This window comes from Salvelinus sp. IW2-2015, linkage group LG6.1 (genome assembly GCF_002910315.2).
Source record: "Salvelinus sp. IW2-2015 linkage group LG6.1, ASM291031v2, whole genome shotgun sequence".
NCBI classification, from domain to species: domain Eukaryota; kingdom Metazoa; phylum Chordata; class Actinopteri; order Salmoniformes; family Salmonidae; genus Salvelinus; species Salvelinus sp. IW2-2015.
Window position 1 is genome coordinate 5799621 of NC_036845.1, and position 19609 is coordinate 5819229.

Below are 19609 nucleotides of genomic sequence, written 5' to 3' on the forward strand. Positions count from 1 at the left end.
TCCTGTGAGTGTGCATAGATAAATACAAGGGACAACTCAGACAGTCCTAGTAGCCATTTTGTTAGCTATTTACCAGTCTTATGGCTTGGGGATAGAAGTGTTTTAGGAGCCTATTRGTGTCAGACTTGATGCAGCGGTACCGCTTGTAGTGCGGAAGCAGAGAGAATGGTTTATGACTTGGGTGGCTGGAGTCTTTAATGATTTTCCGGGCCTTCCTTTCACACCGCCTGATATAGAGGTCCTGGATGTCAGGGAGCTCGGCCCCAGAGATGTACTGGTCTGTCCGCACCACGATCGAGGACGGTGCTGTTGCCATACCAAGCAGTGATGCAGCCAGTCAAGATGCTATCAATGGTGCAGCTGTAGAACTTTTTGAGGAGAGCCCATGACAAAAAGGTGCTGACGCGCCTTCTTCATGACTGTGACTGTATGTGTGATTTGGAGCCCAAAGAACTTGACACTCTCGTCCCGCTCCACTGCAGCCCTGTTGATGTGGATGGGAGAGTGCTCGCCTCCCTCCCAAAATGTTTTTCCTGTAGTCTACGATCAGCTCCTTGGTCTTACTGACGTTGAGGGAGAGGTTGTTGTCCCAGCGCCACACTGCCAGGTCACTGACCTCCTCCATGTAGGCTGTCTCATCGTCGTCGGTGATCAAGCATACCACCATCGTGTCATCAGTAAACTTGCAAACTTGATGATGGTGATGGTGTTGGAGTAGAGCAACACCATTGCGATTGAGGCAATGTAACTCTCTAGGCTAATGTCAGAGTGTACTATACTTGTCCCTCTTGTGAAAGGACTGTACGTTATTTGCTCCCGGCCATAGCTCTTTAGAGGGGGTTTCAGGGAAATCTGTAGATAGACACAAGGTCAGCGAGGACATACCTCTGGAGGACTTCCTCTCTCACTCTCTCTCTGATTGTCTCCTTTTCCTTTCGGTTCTATCTTTCATCCTTTTATTTGTACTGTGTTGTCACTGTGTGTGATGCTGTATATTCACTCATTTTTACGTGTACAATATTCGCTCTCTCATGATTATTTTTTCCTTTGCATTGCTTTTTAATTTAAATGCAATAAAACTGTAATGGATATGTTCCTTGTTAGATTGAAGAATGTGCCTTACAGATTGACTTCTTACAGAAAACAGCTATTTGAATCATTGACACCTCAACACTGGTTGTGCTGTTTTTGCACATCGGACTCCAGTACTACATTTGAAGTTGTATGAACAGTAAAAAGGAAAATAAATACATTATTTCCAGCACTGAATCTTGCACTGTGAAGTCCATTGTACAAAAGCAAACACATGCTGTCTGAAGCTTACCCTAAGGAATATAAAAGGTATTGGCGATGGTCCACTGTCTCTATGACAGGCTTATAAGCTCCGGTTTTTAAGAAGAGCTGTGAAAATCAAACATTCACCTGGGTTATGTAAACTCTCTAGCCTATGCCTACAGTACTTAAAACGTTAGGCCCTCCCTCTCAAATTGGGGGACCTCATTAGAATGGGCAAGCGTTCTATAAACTCCATGGTATTTCTTCAACCATTGCAAATGTGTCTGACTCATACAGCCTCCTGTTGAAACACGTTCCCTGTTTCCCATAKGACGCTGTCATTAGATGTGTTCTATTATCCAGACAGGAGTGCCATCCCTACTCCCGCTACTTCAGACTTAGGCTGGCTGACTGTCAAGGTTGTTCACTGGCACCGCACTGCCACCGACTCGACCAGACCTGAAAATTGGCTTGATTGTGTGCTCAGGACGCAACGATGGGGAAGGACGCCGCAAGAGCAGAGTGGGACAATCCCATGCAATTTGTCCTGGCGTGTGTATCATACGCGGTTGGACTGGGAAATGTGTGGCGTTTTCCATACTTGTGTCAAATGCATGGCGGGGGTAAGCAATATTTATTTATTGTTTAGGTGCAGCGCATAGCCTAATTTATGGTTTAATCCATAATATATTGTACATTTAGGCCAACAGTTATTTTTGATTAAATATAGAACTGCAATATTGGACACCATGTAAAATTAATGAATACAATTAGTGTTTACTGATTAAAAGTGGTAATGTAGGCTATATGAATAGCCAGTCAGTGCCCAATTTATTCACCTTTATCCATGCGCAATGGCGCACTGATGTTGTGCGGTTGTAGAATGGGTTAGTTATTATTTTACCCTGGGTGTTACATGGAATCTGAACAATTACTATATTGGTTAGAGTCAGTCACCTTGTTAAACATTTCTAGTGAGTGAAGGTGTTACTGTGCAGACTTTTGTTTTCTTCCTCTAAAWGTTAATGGTGCAGGAAATGTGCAATGGTTTAAAAAAATTATCTCACTTAGTTCAATTCGTATTTTTCATATTCCTCCCCATAAGTCATTGAGAACCGTTAGTCCCCTCAAAAACAGAGGGTATGCATGTACCAAAGCGCATACATAAAGGAGCTTTCAAAAGCGCACGCATAAAATAGCTTTCCACTCTAAAGTTTGGATTGATACAGATCCCATTTTTAAACCTTAACGCGCCCAGTTGTTTATCACAGAATAACAATGGATTAACATTTGCTTTTGCGTTTCGCTTTTAATGGTCTCAACTGATTGCAAGGTTTTACAACAGGTGTTATGATGTGTTCTTCCATTCATAGATTCATAGAAAATGTTCACATTCAGGAGACTCCTTGATGCCTCTGTTGCTTTAAGGCCAATATGTCCATTCCATAAATACAGGTGTGGTATGCAAGTAGAGTTATTCTGTATTTATTATTGTAGAGTTATTGCCTTAATGTAACTGTCCAGTGAAAATAAAACACTTCAAAGTTAATATTGTGTTAACTCAAACCCAAATAATGTTCTTGTCTAATCCTATACTCGTATTTATGTCCAAAGCATAAATTGGATAAAATACACTTCAAAAACCCAAACTTGTATCTCAAACAGACAGTACATTTTTTGTTGTTGCTATTTCCTCATTGAGTACCAAATCAACAACAAGTGTAGACTTATGCTGAAATGCTTATGGGCCCTTTACAACAATGCAGAGAGTAATAACACAAGAAATAAATACACAAAGAGTAACGATAACTTGGCTAAATACACAGGGTACGGGTACCGAGTCCATGTGCAGGGGTACGAGGTAATTGAGCTAAATATGTACATATAGGTAGGGGTAAAGTGACTAAGTAACAGGATAGATAATAAAGAGCAGCAGCAGTGTATGTGATGAGTCAAAAGAGTTAGTAAAAAGAAGGTCAATGCAGATAGTCTGGGTAGCTATTTCGTTAACTATTTAACTAACTATTTAGCAGTCTTATGGCTTGGGGGTAGAAGCTGTTCAGAGTCCTGTTAGTTCCAGACTTGGTGCATCGGTACCGCTTGCCATGCGTTAGAAGTGAGAACATTCTGTGACTTGGGTGGCTGGAGTCTTGAACAATTTTTAGGGCCTTCCTCTGACACCACCTGGTATAGATGGCAGGAAGCTCGTCCCCAGTGATATACTRGGCCGTAAGCACTACCCTCTGCAGGGCCTTGCGGTCAGATGCTTAGTGGGACAATCCCATGCAATTTGGCCTGGCGTGTCTATCATACGCGGTTGGACTGGGAAATGTGTGGCGTTTTCCATACTTGTGTCAAATGCATGGCGGGGGTAAGCAATATTTATTTATTGTTTAGGTGCAGCGCATAGCCAGCATGCGAGTAGACCACTGATTGGCCAGCTCATCCTCCTCATCAGTATGAAATCATACTCTACAAACCAATGCTGGCACTAAGACCGCACTCAACGCRCTGTATAGGGTGAAGCAGACAACACATCTGCCATGCTGACCCTCAACAAGGAGGCCCCTCAGGAGTGCGTGTTTAGTCCCCTCCTGTAGCCACACRACTGYGTGGCTATGCGCTGCACCTAAACAATAAATAAATATTGAATATTAAATTGAGGGTCAGCATGGCAGATATGTTGTTGCCTACCCTCACCACCTGGGGCCGGCCCGTCAGGAAGTCTAGGTTCCAGTTTCAGAGGGAGGTGTTCAGTCCCAGGGTCCTGAGCTTAGTTATGAGCTTGTAAGGCTCTATGGTGTTGAATGCTGAGCTGTGGTCAATGAACAGCATTCTCACAGAATACAAGGACCGAGACCACATTCATTATGTAAATGAAATAGAACTATTAAGAATGWGAACACATTTTCAAGGGTTCAATTCTCGGGCCGACTCTTTTCTCTGTATATATCAACAATGTCGCTCTTGCTGCGGGTGATTCCCTGATCCACCTCTACGCAGACGACACCATTCTGTATACATCTGGCCCTTCTTTGGACACTGTGTTAACTAACCTCCAAACGAGCTTCAATGCCATACAACACTCCTTCCGTGGCCTACAACTGCTCTTAAACGCTAGTAAAAACCAAATGCATGCTTTTCAACCGTTCACTGCCCGCACCCGCCCGCCCGACTAGCATCACTACTCTGGAAGGTTTCTGACTTAGAATATGTGGACAACTACAAATACCTAAGTGTCTGGCCTAGACTGTAAACTCTCCTTCCAGACTCATATTAAACATCTCCAATCCAAAATTAAATCTAGAATTGGCTTCCTATTTTCGCAACAAAGCCTCCTTCACTCACGCCCCCAACATACCCTCGTAAAACTGACTATTCCTACGATCCTCGACTTCGGCGAATGTATTTACAAAATAGCCTACACACTCTACTCAGCAAACTGATGCAGTCTATCACAGTTCCATCTGGTTTGTCACCAAAGCCCCTTATACCACTACCACGCTGCGACCTGTATGCTCTAGTCGGCTGGCCCTCGCTACATATTCGTCGCCAACCCACTGGCTACAGGTCATCTATAAGTCTATACTAGGTAAAGCTCCGCCTCTATCTTAGCTCACTGGTCACGATAACAAACACCCACTCGTAGCACGCACTCCAGCAGGTATATCTCACTGGTCATCCCAAAGCCAACACCTCCTTTGCGACCGCACTTTCCTTCCAGTTCTCTGCTACAAATGATGGAAGGAATTGCAAAAATCGTGAGCTGGAGATTATATTTCCCTTCTCTAACTTTAAACATCAGCTATCTGCGCAGCTAACTGATCGCTGCAGCTGTACATAGGCCCACCCATCTACCTACCATCCCCATATTGTTATATTTACTTTTCTGCTTCTTTTGAACACCAGTATTTCTACTTGCACATCATCATCTGCTTCATCTATCACTCCGTGTTAACTTGTTGCTAAATTTGTAATTACTCTGCTACTATGGCCTATTTATTTGCCTACCTCCTCACGCCTTTTGCACACATTGTATTTAGACGTTCTTTTTTCTATTGTGTTTTTGACTGTATGCTTGTTTATTCCATGTGTAACTGTGTTGTTGTTTGTGTCGCACTGCTTTGCTTTATCTTGGCCAGGTCACAGTTGTAAATGAGAACTTGTTCTCAACTACCCTACCTGGTTAAATAAAGGTGAAATAAATAAAAAATTATTTAAAAAAATACTGGGTGTCATGTGAATCTGATGTGTGTGTTTTTGTCTCTGCTACTGCAGGTGTTTTGAATGGTAAAATATACTGTATGTGTGTCCTTTTTCTGTCCTCAGGTGGGTTCCTGATCCCATACATGCTCATGCTGGTCCTGTTGGGGGTACCCCTGTTCTACATGGAGTTAGCCATTGGCCAGAAGATGCGTCTGGGCAGCATTGGAGCATGGAGAGCTATTAGCCCCTATCTGGGGGGAGTGGGTGATTACTGAATATATATACAGTATATATATATATATATATTAAACTATTTTCTACATTGTAATGTAATAGTGAAGACATCAACATTTTGTTTAACACTTTTTTGGTTACTACGTGATTCCATATGTGTTATTTCCTAGTATTGATGTCTTCACTATTATTCTACAAAGTAGAAAATAGTCAAAATAACCCTTGAATGAGTAGGTGTGTCCAAACTTTTGACTGGTACTGTATATATTATTTATTTATTTATTATTATTATTATTATTATTAATAATACTTTTTTGGACAGAGGACCCTGCACATAGAGTGCAACACATGTATGTGTGAACATTGCCATTAAATAAAGTACATAAACTTGCCTATAATTTATCACATTACACATATTTAAGTATATGGTTTTGTTACAWTTAGGCCAGTACTTTTGTGTCAAATGTACAGTGTTGGGGAAGCTACTCTAAAAATATAGTTTATAGTTTAAGCTACCAATTACTTCACACTGGAAGAAAAATATAGTTTACTAAGCTAAAGTTACTTTGAATAAAAGTAGTTATTATCTGCTTATAGTTTAAATGTATCTGTTCCTCTCTCTGCTGGTTCCAGGTCTGGCCAGTGTTGTGACCTCCATGTACCTATGCCTCTATTACAACGTCATCAATGCATGGAGTTTCTGGTACCTCTTTCATTCATTCCAGGTTAGTTCCAGTCTCACAATGTCAAAAATTCWAAATTATTTGACCTGCATTCAGATGTATGATGCAATCATAAAATGTAGACAATCTTCAATAACTTGTTACAATCTTATTACCAGATGTATCAACAGGCTCACTCAGCTTTGAGGGCACACTATTGGTCCTGTACAGACTGTTTTGTTTGGAATCTTAGAAGACGCAGTTCATTTCTCTAGTGCTATCTGTAACATCCTGTGCCTGACCTGACCTGTGCTGTTTCCTCCCACTCTGCTCCAGTCGGTCCTGCCATGGGCAGAGTGCCCGGTTAACAGCAACCTGACTGGCCAWGTGGAGGAGTGTGAGCGGGCCACGCCCACACAGTACTTCTTCTACAGAGAGACCCTGGACATCTCCGGGTCCATCGAGGAGAACGGAGGGATTCACATGGGACAGGCACTCTGCCTCCTGCTGGCCTGGATTATTGTCTACCTGTTCATCGTCAAGGGGGTCAAGTCCACCGGGAAGGTGAGAGATCAGAGGTCAGCTTGGGAACAATGGATAGGGTCAAGACAGTTATAGCACCCGTATGTCATGCTAGCTGCAAATCTAGTGGACGTAGGTCACTATCGTCTCCTATATCATACAGGTAACTGCCAAAAGAAAGGAAACACCAACATAAAGTGTCTTAATAGGTTATTGGGCCACCACGAGMCAGAAAAGCTTGCACCTTGGCATAGATTCTATAAGTGTCTGGAACTCTATCGGAGGTATGCAGCACCATTCTTCCACGAGAACTTGATGGTGGTGAAAACGCTGTTGCAGGTGCCGCTCCAGAATCTCCCATAAATGTTCAATTGGGTTGAGATCTGGTGAATGAGATGGACATGGCATATGGTTTACATCGTTTCATGTTCATCAAACTATTCAGTGACGCCTCATGCCCTGTGGATGGGGGCATTGTCATCCTATGGGGGCATAGCCATGGTGGCAAAAAGAATGACCTGCCCAGTATTTTTATACATGACCCTAAGCATGATGGGATGTGAATTGCTTAATTAACTCAGGAACCACACCTGTGTGAAAGCACCTGCTTTCAGTATACTTTGTATYCCTCATTTAGTCAAGTGTTTCCTTTATTTTGGCAGTTGCCTGTATTTTTACTGAGCAGAGGAAAACAGTCAGCTGAGAGGTGACCTCGATAACAAAGGAAAGGGTCAAGAAAGTTATTCGTAATGGCGAGACAAGGTACAAACAGTTCAATATTCTATATGGTCAGATTGTTTTATTTGCCATGCCTTGATGGACAACTATCAAAGTTTGTGGCTGCAGAGTTTGCCAACTCAGAATGATGGGAAAGGGGAAGCAGATCCAATGGATCTTTACTGAACTGAGGAAAACATCAGGTGAGAGAGTGAGGGGGCATCATAGGAAAGTTATGAAAACCTTGGCCTACTTCATTACAAAACTATCTAGAGTGGGAGTCTGAGGAGACAAGCCAGGGTGAAAATAAAGGGTACTGTGTCAACACAAACAGAGAACTGTTTTCTGGTCGGACCAATACTCGATTCACATTGTTAGTGCGGAGATGAGAATCTCGTCATTATATACAAATCTCTGGTTTCAGCCACTTGCGAATTAGAAAGGGAACCGTGCACTGTTCGATGCTGGCTTCCCCTAAAGTAAATTGATGTTTTGCCAAAATTATAAAAATAAATWAAATAATTAAAAATACTTTACCAGAGAGGTTGACTTAGCCACAGAGGATCATTAGCTTATTTACAAATCTATTTTTGTTGTGGATTGTTACACATCACATGTGCGTAGGCCAAGGCCTATGTGGGAAGCCTGCAAATTGGGCAGCGCACGTGGCAATAGACCTAGCTGATTATTGAGTTGCGGATGCCAGTGAAAAGCCTCGAAAATGTGTGAAGATAATGTGTCTTGAGTATCATTTAAAATGTTGAGACAAGAATAAGGGGACGGGTGTGTGGCGAAAATATGGGCATCTGCGTCTCTCTCCAGAATGCATGCACTCAGCTCTCAAGAATGTGCTCCAATGTCTTCCAACAATTCTTGCACATTCATTGTTTTATTGTGTGAATTGTTTTCGCTTTGATTGCTTATTTTGATCAATTCCCCATTATATACAGTATGTAACCAGTAGGCCTAATTAAGGTACCGTTAATCCCCGTCATTTGGTTACATTCATGTATTACAGTAATTTACCGTTCTCATTCTTGGAGTGGAAACGTTGTTTGCAGAGTTCACAACCTGCTACACTTGTGAGAAACAAGTTTTGGTTTATTTAGGAGTTTTGTCAATTTTTTCAATGTATTTCGTTTGGAGTGCTCCATGTGAGAAATGAGAATGTTTCTCTGTCATAACGTAGAGGGAGCGCACACGTCTGAGCACGCCAACATGCTAAATTTAAACAATGTTGCACTTCACTAGCGATAGCTCAAGTCAAGACAGATAGAAAGGGAGGCAGACAGGCAGAGTAGAGGTTAATGCGATTGAAAAAAACAGAATTCAACAGGATATTTTCTACTGTTTTAATTTGTTTTTGGCCTATTTTACTTAGCTCAGGCCTATTTTACTTTGTTGACGATGGAAGTTATAGGCCTACTGCTGCATTGGCCTATAGGCTAACGCTGAGTTCCATGTTCTAATTTCTTTAGCTGCCAATGGATCACAGTGTATCTATGTGTCCATGTGGCAAAGGCTGGTGCTCTTGCATTAATTGAGATTTTTATCATTTTAATTTAAATTTTTCTGATTAACCACTTGAGAGTAATTTTGAGAAACGAAAACGTTATTATTTAAATGAAGCTGTTCCACGAAAAATAACTGGCATGCAGATAGGTAGAAACGGTAGGATAAATTGTAARCTTCCCCAAACTTGAAACTCACGAGCTGCCTATGATCTTTATTATAACACGCAAGAGGTCCCGTGAAAACTGATTCGTTCTGAATCGTTCTGATTCGTTCTGAATCGTTCTGATTCGTTCTGGCAAGGGGCTTTTGATTTGATCTCTCATCTGAAATGACCTAAAAGAGGTTCATCAAATCAAATCCCATTTTAATCATCACATGCTTCATAAACAACAGGTGTAGATTAACAGTGAAATGGTTTCATACGGCCCTTCCCAACAATACAGAGAGAAATAATAGAAAAGTAATAACATCGTTATCAATTGATGGAAAGATATACACAAAGAAGTTCACTTTCACCTACAACTTCACAGTAAATTCAGCGAGCAATGTTATAAAACCATGGGAAAAGTGGGCCAAATCTGTGTTGGCAAACAGGCAACCATAGTTGAACTTTGACCCTGAATCCCCCTGCTGTTTCTGCCCTCTCTAGGTGGTGTACTTCACAGCCACATTCCCCTACCTGGTCCTCATCATCTACCTCATCCGTGGGGTCACCCTTCATGGAGCCATCAACGGTGTAAAGTACATGTTCACGCCCAAGGTATGAATGATTAGATGAATGAAACAATGTTATTGATCAAATCAAATCTTATTGGTCACATACACATGGTTAGCAGATGTTATTGCGAGTGTAGCGAATTGCTTGTGATTCTAGTTCCGACAGTGCAGCAATATCTAACAAGTAATCTAACAATTCCACAAMAACTACCTAATACACACAAATCTAAGTAAAGGGAGGGAATARGAATATGTACATATAAATATATGGATGAGCAAAGACAGAGCGGCATAGACGAGATGCAATAGCTCTATGTTTTCACAGCCAAGGTATGGAAGCTCATGTACATTGTTCTGTTMTGTTTAATCCTGCTTTACACATGTGTGTGTGCCATTACTAATGTGTGTGTGTTTGCTGTCTCAGATGGAACAGCTGGCTAACCCCACTACGTGGATCAACGCGGCCACTCAGGTCTTCTTCTCTCTGGGCCTGGGCTTTGGATCCCTCATCGCCTTTGCCAGCTACAACCAGTACAACAACAACTTTGAGAAGCAGGCCATCGTCGTGTCCATGGTCAACAGCAGCACCTCCATCTTCGCCAGTATCGTCACCTTCTCCATCTATGGCTTTAAGGCCACCTTCAACTACGAGAGCTGCTTGGAGAGGTGAGGCCCTGGGTGGGGTCGCGGTCTGGTTGGTTGTCTCAATGRCTTTGGCATTGAACTTTCAATTCAGAGAAGTAGGTAACACCAGCCAGCAGCACTCATCCAGTACAAACGTAAACAATTCTAGGTCAAACATATACAATTAATTTAACGTCTGTAGACTGTAGCAGTTTCTGCAGACATACAGATGGAAGAGGAGAGGGAGAGGTCTCAACCAAAATATTTATAAATGTCATAAGCCATGGCAAAATGTTTAGAATTACAGGAAATTAGCTATGAAACTGCTAAATCTTCTCTCAACCTCATGGCAAAATGCGTAGAATTGCARGAAGTTACCTGGCCCCCCACCCCACCTAAAAAAAGTTCAGAGAAACTGCGCTACACCACTTGCCTTTTCATGACACTGACATTTMTCTTCTTCTCCCAGRGTGCGACTGCTGCTCCTGAACACCTTTGATCTAGCAGAGGACACCATCAGTCTGGAGAGTGTCAACCACTGGATCGCTGAGCTGAACAGGACACACCCAGAACAGTTTGCCAGTCTGGGAGGTAGGCTGGAGACCTGTGACCTAGAGGCTGAACTAGACACGGTAGGTCATGATGACACACAACTCAAATGAACTAATAAACTCAAAAGGAAAACTTGTGCAAAATATTGATAAGACAACTTCATTTACTACTTCTCTTAGTGCTCGATTCAATCTGAATCGCAGAAGTTCTGTGATATAGCGAGATTTAAATTTAAAGGCAATATTCCCGCGTTCACGGTGACGGCATTCAGGGTAAATGCTGCATAAATCGGCTCAATCCGATCTTACCTTAAAATGTTTGCACTATAGCACAGAACTTCCGCGATATGGATTGAATCGAGCCCTTAATCTAACAACATACACCTCTGGTTTCCTGACAATATGTTATCATGTAGCAACAAAATTAATCAATTTTACTGTGAGGCAATAAAAACTTTACTCACCATTCTATAAATCGTTAATCGTTAGTCATAGTTCAATGTCATCTATACACATTTATTTGACTCTGTGGTGGTGGTAGTGAGATGTGGCAAMTATCATTGGCTGTTGCAGTTACAATTAATGTTAATATTTAATTTTCAATGCTCTCCTGGATTTTCCATTTTGTCTTTAATAAACTATCCCACTTAAGTTTCCAATGGAGGAAAGCAAAAAATGAAATACTGACTTTAGCCACTTTTGCACTATGCAGGACTGAATATCCACTAAGCTCTCTCTCTCTCTCGATCTCTCTCCCTCCTCCCAGGCTGTTGAGGGTACAGGCCTGGCCTTCATAGTGTACAGTGAGGCCATTAAGAACATGCCCGTGTCTCAGCTGTGGTCTGTGCTCTACTTCATCATGCTGCTGCTGCTGGGCATGGGCAGTATGCTGGGCAACGTCATCGCCGTCATCACCCCCCTCAGTGACTTGAAGTTCATCAGCCACTACATGAGCACCAAAACACTCAATGGTGAGAGAGAAGGGGTGATGAGGGGAAGAGTGGAAGGGGGTTAGGGTTGAGCTAAGGTGTGGTCGTGAAGCTAGGATTAGGGTTGTGGTTGAGGGTAAGAATTGAGCTAAGGTGTGAACATGAAGCTAGGGTTAGGGTTGACCCTTGACCTTTAGGTTGGTGTGTCTGTTCTGCCTGCTGCTTGAGTTAGGTGTGTGTGGTGTGTGTGTGTGTGTAGTGTGTTGTTGTGTGTGTGTGTGTGTGTGTGTGTGTGTGTGTGTGTGTGTGTGTGTGTGTGTGTGTGTGTGTGTGTGTGTGTGTGTGTGTGTGTGTGTGTGTGTGTGTGTGTGTGTGTGTGTGTGTGAGACAACTAAATATACACAGTCGTAGTAAATAAATGTTTTCTTAATAAAGAAGTTATCAGCAAAGTCAGTGCTAGTAGGAAAAGACAAGTGAAAGTTTTTTTGTAATGTCTTATTTATTACCTTATTTAAGATATTATTTGATGAGATAGGTTTTCAGACATTTTCAGAAGATGGGCAGGGACTCTGCTGTCCTAACATCGGGGGAAGCTGGTACAACCATTGGGTTGCCAGGACAGAGATAAGCTTAGACTAGGCTGAGTGGGCCAATCCTCTAGGTTTGGTGTGTGTGTGTGACTAACAGGTGTGTTGTCATATCCTGTACGTCTGGTGGGTGTGACTAACAGGTGTGTTGTCATATCCTGTAGGTCTGGTGTGTGTGACTAACAGGTGTGTTGTCATATCCTGTAGGTCTGGTGTGTGTGACTAACAGGTGTGTTGTCATATCCTATAGGTCTGGTGTGTCTATTCTGCCTGCTGCTTGGCCTGGGCTTCACCACCCGCTCTGGGAACTACTGGTTCACCATGTTCAATGACTATGGAGCCACCTTCTCTCTGCTCTTCATCGTCCTCATTGAAGTTATCACCGTCTGCTACATATATGGCATCAAAAGGTGTGTGTGTGTGTGTGTGCACAATATTGACAATGAAGAATGGCTAATTTCAGAAGCTTTCTAAGCATCATCACCTTTGCTGTGTGAAATCAGAAAAACTAACACATCTCGTCGTATAGTACCTTCTCTCCAAGAAACAATAGTTGAGCTGACATTATTTGAAACAGTTTCTACTTGAGAATGTGTAGCCCTACTGMAGTTGTGTTAGCAGCCAGTAGAGTTAAATCTTTAAAAGTACCTCATAAAAGCTGTATTGTGTCCAGTAATGCCAAACAACACTTAGCATAATCATCCACAAATACCTCMCATTCCTTTCACTCTTCTCAGGCTTTTGACTTGGCTGTACTGTAGTTTTTTTAAGTTGGGTTTGTACTGTTTATTAAAAGCAAAATGGTTTATGAAGCATATAAGCAATTTCCTTTAATGTTGAATGAATGTTTAAACTAAAATACCAAGGTTGTCTTTTGCCCATACAAAATATATGAAAGTATTTTAGGGAAGGGAAAGGGGTGTGAGTTGCACAACTGAATGCATGTGTCTTCTGCATTCAACCCAACCCCTCTGAATCAGAGCGGTGCGGGGGGCTGCCTTAATCGACATWGTCATCATGTCAATACTCCTGCAACCTTTCCCTCTCCAGGTTTGAGAAGGATGTAGAAGACATGTTAGGTCATCGTCTTAACTGGTACTGGAAGATCATGTTGGCAGGAGTCAGTCCCATCCTCCTCATTGCAYTATTCCTCTTCTACATCGTCAACTACATCCAGGGAGGAACACCCACATACCAGGCCTGGAACAAAGAACTGGTAAGGCCTCTCTTTTATCTCCAATATCTTATCAATAACCCTGTCATTACACTAACAAGCACTCGGCCCAAAAAACTGGTAAGATAAGATAGTACTTTATTAATCCCCAAAGGGGGATTTGATTGTACCAGTCATACATGAATGAAAGAAAAGTACTGGAACAGAATATGCTGCTTCGGGTTTTATTCATGCACCCAGATACAATGTTGATCTCTGCCTGTTCTATTGTCTTCCCCCTCTTCCAGGGGAAGTCTGTGGTGACGGAGTATCCTCCCTACGCCCAAGCCTTCATCGGCCTCCTCCTAGCCTCCTCTGTCTGCTGTATCCCTTTGACGGCCCTCTACACCTACTGTAAGAAGAGGAACCTGGCCAGTGGGAAGAGAGAGCGCACTGTCAGCACTGTGTCAGCGTAAAGACCRACGTATTGCTTGACAGACGGAGTGACACAAGGCAGAGCTGCTACATTATGGCTCTGAGACTGACTGGACCCGCTAGTTATAGGATCGACAGCCTACCGTACGTATCATGGCTGTCTTAACAGAACCTCACTCTCCTGGTGCGGTGGTTCATGCCACACCACAAACCAAAGGCCCTCTTTCTCCCCCTGGGGCAGGCTGGCTCTGCCGCTGTGCTGCTGGTGGACAGACTGCCAGATCTGTACCTAGCATTAGGCCTAGTCGTCCTTTGGCAACTAACACTTACTGGGTGATGATAACTTTTGTATTTTGTAGTTGTGGTTCTGAGCAGGGCTTAGAACTACATTCAAAATATTTCAGAAGTGAAGAAAGAACAAATACTCTTGTCAATGGTTTATTGCATTGTTTAAAGGCCCAGTGCAATAAAATAAAATAAATGATTTCCTGTGTTTTATACATATTTCCAGGCTATGAGGTTGGAATAATACTGTGAAATTGGGAAAATTATTATAATCCCCTTTTAGTGTAAGAGATGTTTGGTGGGATGGAGCGTGGTAAATTAGTTAATAGACCAATAAGAAAGAGAGATCCAAACCTCTGCATATAACAGCTTAGTTTTCTCTTTTCCCCTCCCCACTCAGACCACTGCAAGACAGTCCTAGCAAAATTCTTGCTTGAGAAATTGCTCTTTGCTTAGTAGCTATTTTGGTTTCTTTTTGACCATTTTAAATGAAAACAATCCCAGTAAGGTACTTAATTGTAACCCATAAATGATTTGATAGTGAGATAAAAACGGCTACATTGGACCTTTAATGTTTAGCTTTCAGTAGCAGATTTTTGAGACACAGTGTGTCAACCCTCTTTATTTAAAGTTCCACAAAATGTTTAAGATATCTTTTCCCTTAAATGTCATTATGGTGAAGTATTTTGTATCCCATTAGTTTACTGTAGATATTCTGTAGATTACTCAATGAGTTGTGAGATATGTTGAGTGCCTGGATGTACAAGGCAGACCTTCGTCTGACTCGGTTATGACTGAATACAGTCTGATTGGTGTCAAATGACCAATAACAACTTGTAGCAATAGCTGTATGTGATATAGTGTTTGCAAAGATACTGATAATTTCACATATAACGAACAAATCTCTATGACCAGGACCAAGACCATATCTATACCTATGGGCTTTGTTGTCAATCCACCATCAGTGACTTCTAACCAGGATCATACTCAGTGGGGTGCAATGTAACAGAATGTTCAGATAGTTATATATTTTGTAGAACATACACTATTCTCTGTCTAATGGAATTGGAAATCATGTCAGCTCTATAGGAAGCATTTCTTTCTGCAACATTGCCAGAACGCGTGAAAGTTTCTGTGCTCTTCTAAATAGAAAGTACTGTAGTGTTGCACTGCTGTTATAGAATCCATATCAACTGGACTTAGGATACAGCCCAATGGCTATGCACCAATGTGCTGTGCATATTCACAAACAAAAACACAATGTAGGCCTACTCTTTTTACAGTCAAATGTATGGGTTATCACAGAAACATTTGCCAAACATTTTGTAATACTGTGAGCATTTTTAATGTGAACAATTTGAAACAATAACAGGGGCGAAACTTTCACTGGGGACGGGGTGACATGCCCCACCACATTCTGAAATTGCATTTTTGTCCCCTGCCGGTTTTGTCATTGGAATGTGATACAGAATGAGGCAACTGTGTGCTTTAGGACCATGCAGAGGCCTCAGAGCGGTCGGGTAGGCTGTTTGGAGTGTTTATTATGTTGAATACAGGTTGGTGTTAGTGTGAACCAAGTATTGGTGTGAACAATTATTATTTTAACTGTTGTACCACAATAATGTGTTCATGTTTTATAAGTAGTATTTTCTATGGTGAAATTATTAAAGACATGAAGACATTTTAACCATTGGTATGACTGAACAAGATACACATACAGCAGCCAGCCTGTTGCAAACCAGGCATTTCATTCAGTCCTACTTGCTAGTATCCAGCAAGGATGACACATTTCAATGGCATGAAATCTGGATTTTTTAAGTGCTTGGTTTGACAAGCTRTGTACTTTATAATATCATTGGATGAATAGACCACAGAACTATACTGAACAAAAATATAAACGCAACATGCAACAATTTCAAAGATTTTACTGAGTTACAGTTCATATAAGGAAATCAGTCTATTGAAATAAATTCATTAAGTCCTAATCTGTGGATTTCATATGACATATGACTGGGCAAGGACACAGCCATGGGTGAGCCTGGGAGGGTATAGGTTCACCACTTGGGAGCCAGGCCCAGCCAATCAGAATGAGTTTTTCCCCACAAAAGGGCTTTATTACAGACAGAAATTCTCCTCAGCATTGCCTCAGACGATACCGCAAGTGAAGAGGCCGGATGTGGATGTCCTGGGCTGGCGTGGTTACACATTGCCTGCGGTTGTGAGGCCCATTGGACCTACTGCCAAATTCTATAAAATGACGTTGGATGCGGCTTATGGTAGATAAATGGACATTAAATTCTCTGGCAACAGCTGTGGTGGACATTCCTGCAGTGAGCATACTAATTGCATGCTCCCTCAAAACTTGAGACATCTGTGACATTGTGTTGTGAGACAAAACTGCACATTTTAAAGTGGCTTTTTATTGTCCCCAGCAAAAGGTCCACCTGTGTAAGGATCATGCTGTTTAATCAGCTTATTGATATGCCACACCTGTCAGGTGGATGGAATATCTTGGCAAAGGAGAAATTCTCACTAACAGTGATGTAAACAAATTTGAGCACATTTGAGAGAAATAAGCTTTTTTTTGCATATGGAAAATATCTGGGATCTTTTATTTCAGCTCATGAAACGTGGGACCAACACTTTACATGTTGCGTTTATATTTTTGTCCAGTATAGCATGAGATTATATTTCTATGGGATAGACATGGGCCATCCAATAACCACCTGCATTAAATAGCGTGTTTGTCTGAAGTTAAGCACTTCTTTTCCTCTGTCAAAGACTGGAATGTAGTCTTGTCTTCAGCCTAATGAGCTGAGGTTTAGGGCTGAATATAACAGGGTCATTCTACAAATAGAGTGCCTTTTGCGTCTCTGATATTTTAAGTAGACATTTTAAAGCCTGCTATATTAAATGAAGTGCCCTTTAATACAAACTACATGGAAAATGTAATATATCCTATTTTTTATATGAATAAATACTCGCTAAGGTGCCAAAAATCGTCATTTTGACATGCCCCATGTCATGTTTTTCTGACTTCTCTGAAGATTTGAACACACTTAACCCCAAAATGTCCCCCCCATGTCACTGTAAAGCCCTAGATATTTTCTTGCATTAGTGATTAATTTACATTTGTCTCACATTTTAATGTCAACCCTGTTATGTAAACTAGACACATTTTAATATGCTGAAAGTATTTCTATTAAAATATATATTTTTAAAGAAATACTGAACAGGGAGCATGCTCCTGTGGCACAGCAGTCCCGAGTGATGCAGTGGTCTAAGGCACTGCATCTCAGTGCTAGAGGCGTCACTACAGACACCCTGGTTCAAATCCAGGCTGTATCACAAACAGCCATGACTGGGAGTCTCATAGGGCAGTGCACAATTGACCCAGCGTCATCCGACTTTGGCCGGTGTAGGCCGTCATTGTAAATAAGAATTTGTTCATAACTGACTTGTCTAGTTAAATAAAGGTTTTCTGTTGTTTTGTGGTAGAAAACTGTTAGCGTTGAGCATAACACTTCAAGCCTGTTACCCATAGATGGGCTAGAAATGTTTTAACAAGTTTTGTTTTGTTAAGCTTGCAGGGGGTTATGGCTGATTTAAGATAAAATTGTCAATCCTGTTACGGTCAACCCTGTTACTTTAATTGCCATTTTTTTCTTAATTTGACCTCTTGAATAGGGAAAACATGTTTTTTATGAATTGAAACGTGTACTCCTTCTGACAGAATGATAATATTAGGTGATATGTTTTTTTGACAGAATAACACTACCCAAAAGTCACTTTTTGTGGAGCAACCCAAAGGGTAATATAAACAGGAAAGTGTTCTCTCCCAAATCTCAATAGCCAGTAATAGTTCCATACTTCCAATAGAATGACCACCAAGGTCCACCTTTCCAGTAGAAATTCATTTTGTGTATATGAGATTGAGTAGTTGTATTTGCAATATCTGTAGTCTTTTTCAATATCTGTATGGAATTAAAAGCATTTAGTACTATTTTGTTATGAAGTGTCAACACTGTGACTCTGCAATATCAGAAATGTACTGACACGCGCTATGGAAATGTACTGACACGCGCTATGGAAATGTACTGACACGCGCTATGGAAATGTACTGACACGCGCTATGGAAATGTACTGACACGCTCTATGGAAATGTACTGACACGCGCTATGGAAATGTACTGAGACAAGCTATGGAAATGTACTGACACATGCTATGGAAATATACTGACTCAAGCTATGGAAATGTACTGACACAAGCTATGGAAATGTACTGACACAAGCTATGGAAATGTACTGACGCGCGCTATTGAAATGTACTGACACAAACTATGGAAATTTACTGGAGTGCTGACTGACATGCAGTTCACTTTCCCTTTGTATAGCTCCCTGTCTCTCTTCCTCCTCAAATATTGATTCTTCACATCACTGGAAGGTGTGAAGTGAGTGAGGACATGCTCCAGACATATCATACAAGTTTCATATTGGCTGCAGATTCAGAGGAATAGCTGAGTATGCTAAACGTTTTTTTTGCTGAATATGGTCCAATAAGATATTTATTTATTAGGGCTCGATTCAARTCAGTAGCGCTGAAGAATTTCAATAGCATAGAAACATCCCTTTTCCAGGACCCTGTCTTTCAAAGATAATTCGGAAAAATCCAAATAACTTCACAGATCTTCATTGTAAAGGGTTTAAACACTGTTTCCCATGCTTGTTCAATGAACCATAAACAATTAATGAACATGCACCTGTGGAGCGGTCGTTAAGACACTAACAGCTTACAGACGGTAGGCAATTAAGGTCACAATTATGAAAACGTAGGACACTAAAGAGGCCTTTCTACTGACTCTGAAAAACACCAAAAGAAAGATGCCCAGGGTCAGTGCTCATCTGTGTGAAYGTGCCTTAGGCATGCTGCAAGGAGGCATAAGGACTGCAGATGTGGCCAATAAATTGCAATGTCCATACTGTGAGACGCCTAAGACAGGACTAAAGGGAGACAGGATGGACAGCTGATCATCCTCACAGTTTCAGACCACATGTAACAACACCTGCACAGGATCGGTACATCCGAACATCACACCTGCGGGACAGGTACAGGATGGCAACAACAACTGCCCGAGTTACACCAGGAACGCACAATCCCTCCAGTGCTCAGACTGTCTGCAATAGGCTGAGAGAGGCTG

General features: G+C 41.6%; 2 protein-coding genes across 3 annotated transcripts in view; both read left to right on the plus strand.

Annotated features, from left to right (window-relative positions):
- znrf2b (zinc and ring finger 2b) overlaps positions 1-19609 on the plus strand; it is a 261841-nt gene that overhangs the window by 132250 nt on the left and 109982 nt on the right. The window lies entirely within an intron of this gene.
- On the plus strand, positions 1566-16099 carry LOC111964927 (sodium- and chloride-dependent transporter XTRP3). Of its 2 annotated transcripts, none has more exons than XM_023988800.3 (11): positions 1566-1898; positions 5605-5745; positions 6349-6440; positions 6714-6941; positions 9781-9891; positions 10273-10514; positions 10942-11104; positions 11790-11994; positions 12790-12949; positions 13590-13755; positions 14001-16099. In XM_023988800.3, exons 1-11 carry the CDS (start codon positions 1772-1774, stop codon positions 14166-14168), a joined length of 1803 nt encoding a protein of 600 aa, XP_023844568.1. In that variant the 5' UTR covers positions 1566-1771; the 3' UTR covers positions 14169-16099. The 2 variants fall into 2 exon arrangements, with proteins under 2 accessions (XP_023844568.1, XP_023844567.1); XM_023988799.3 differs by lacking the exon at positions 1566-1898 and adding an exon at positions 3591-3646.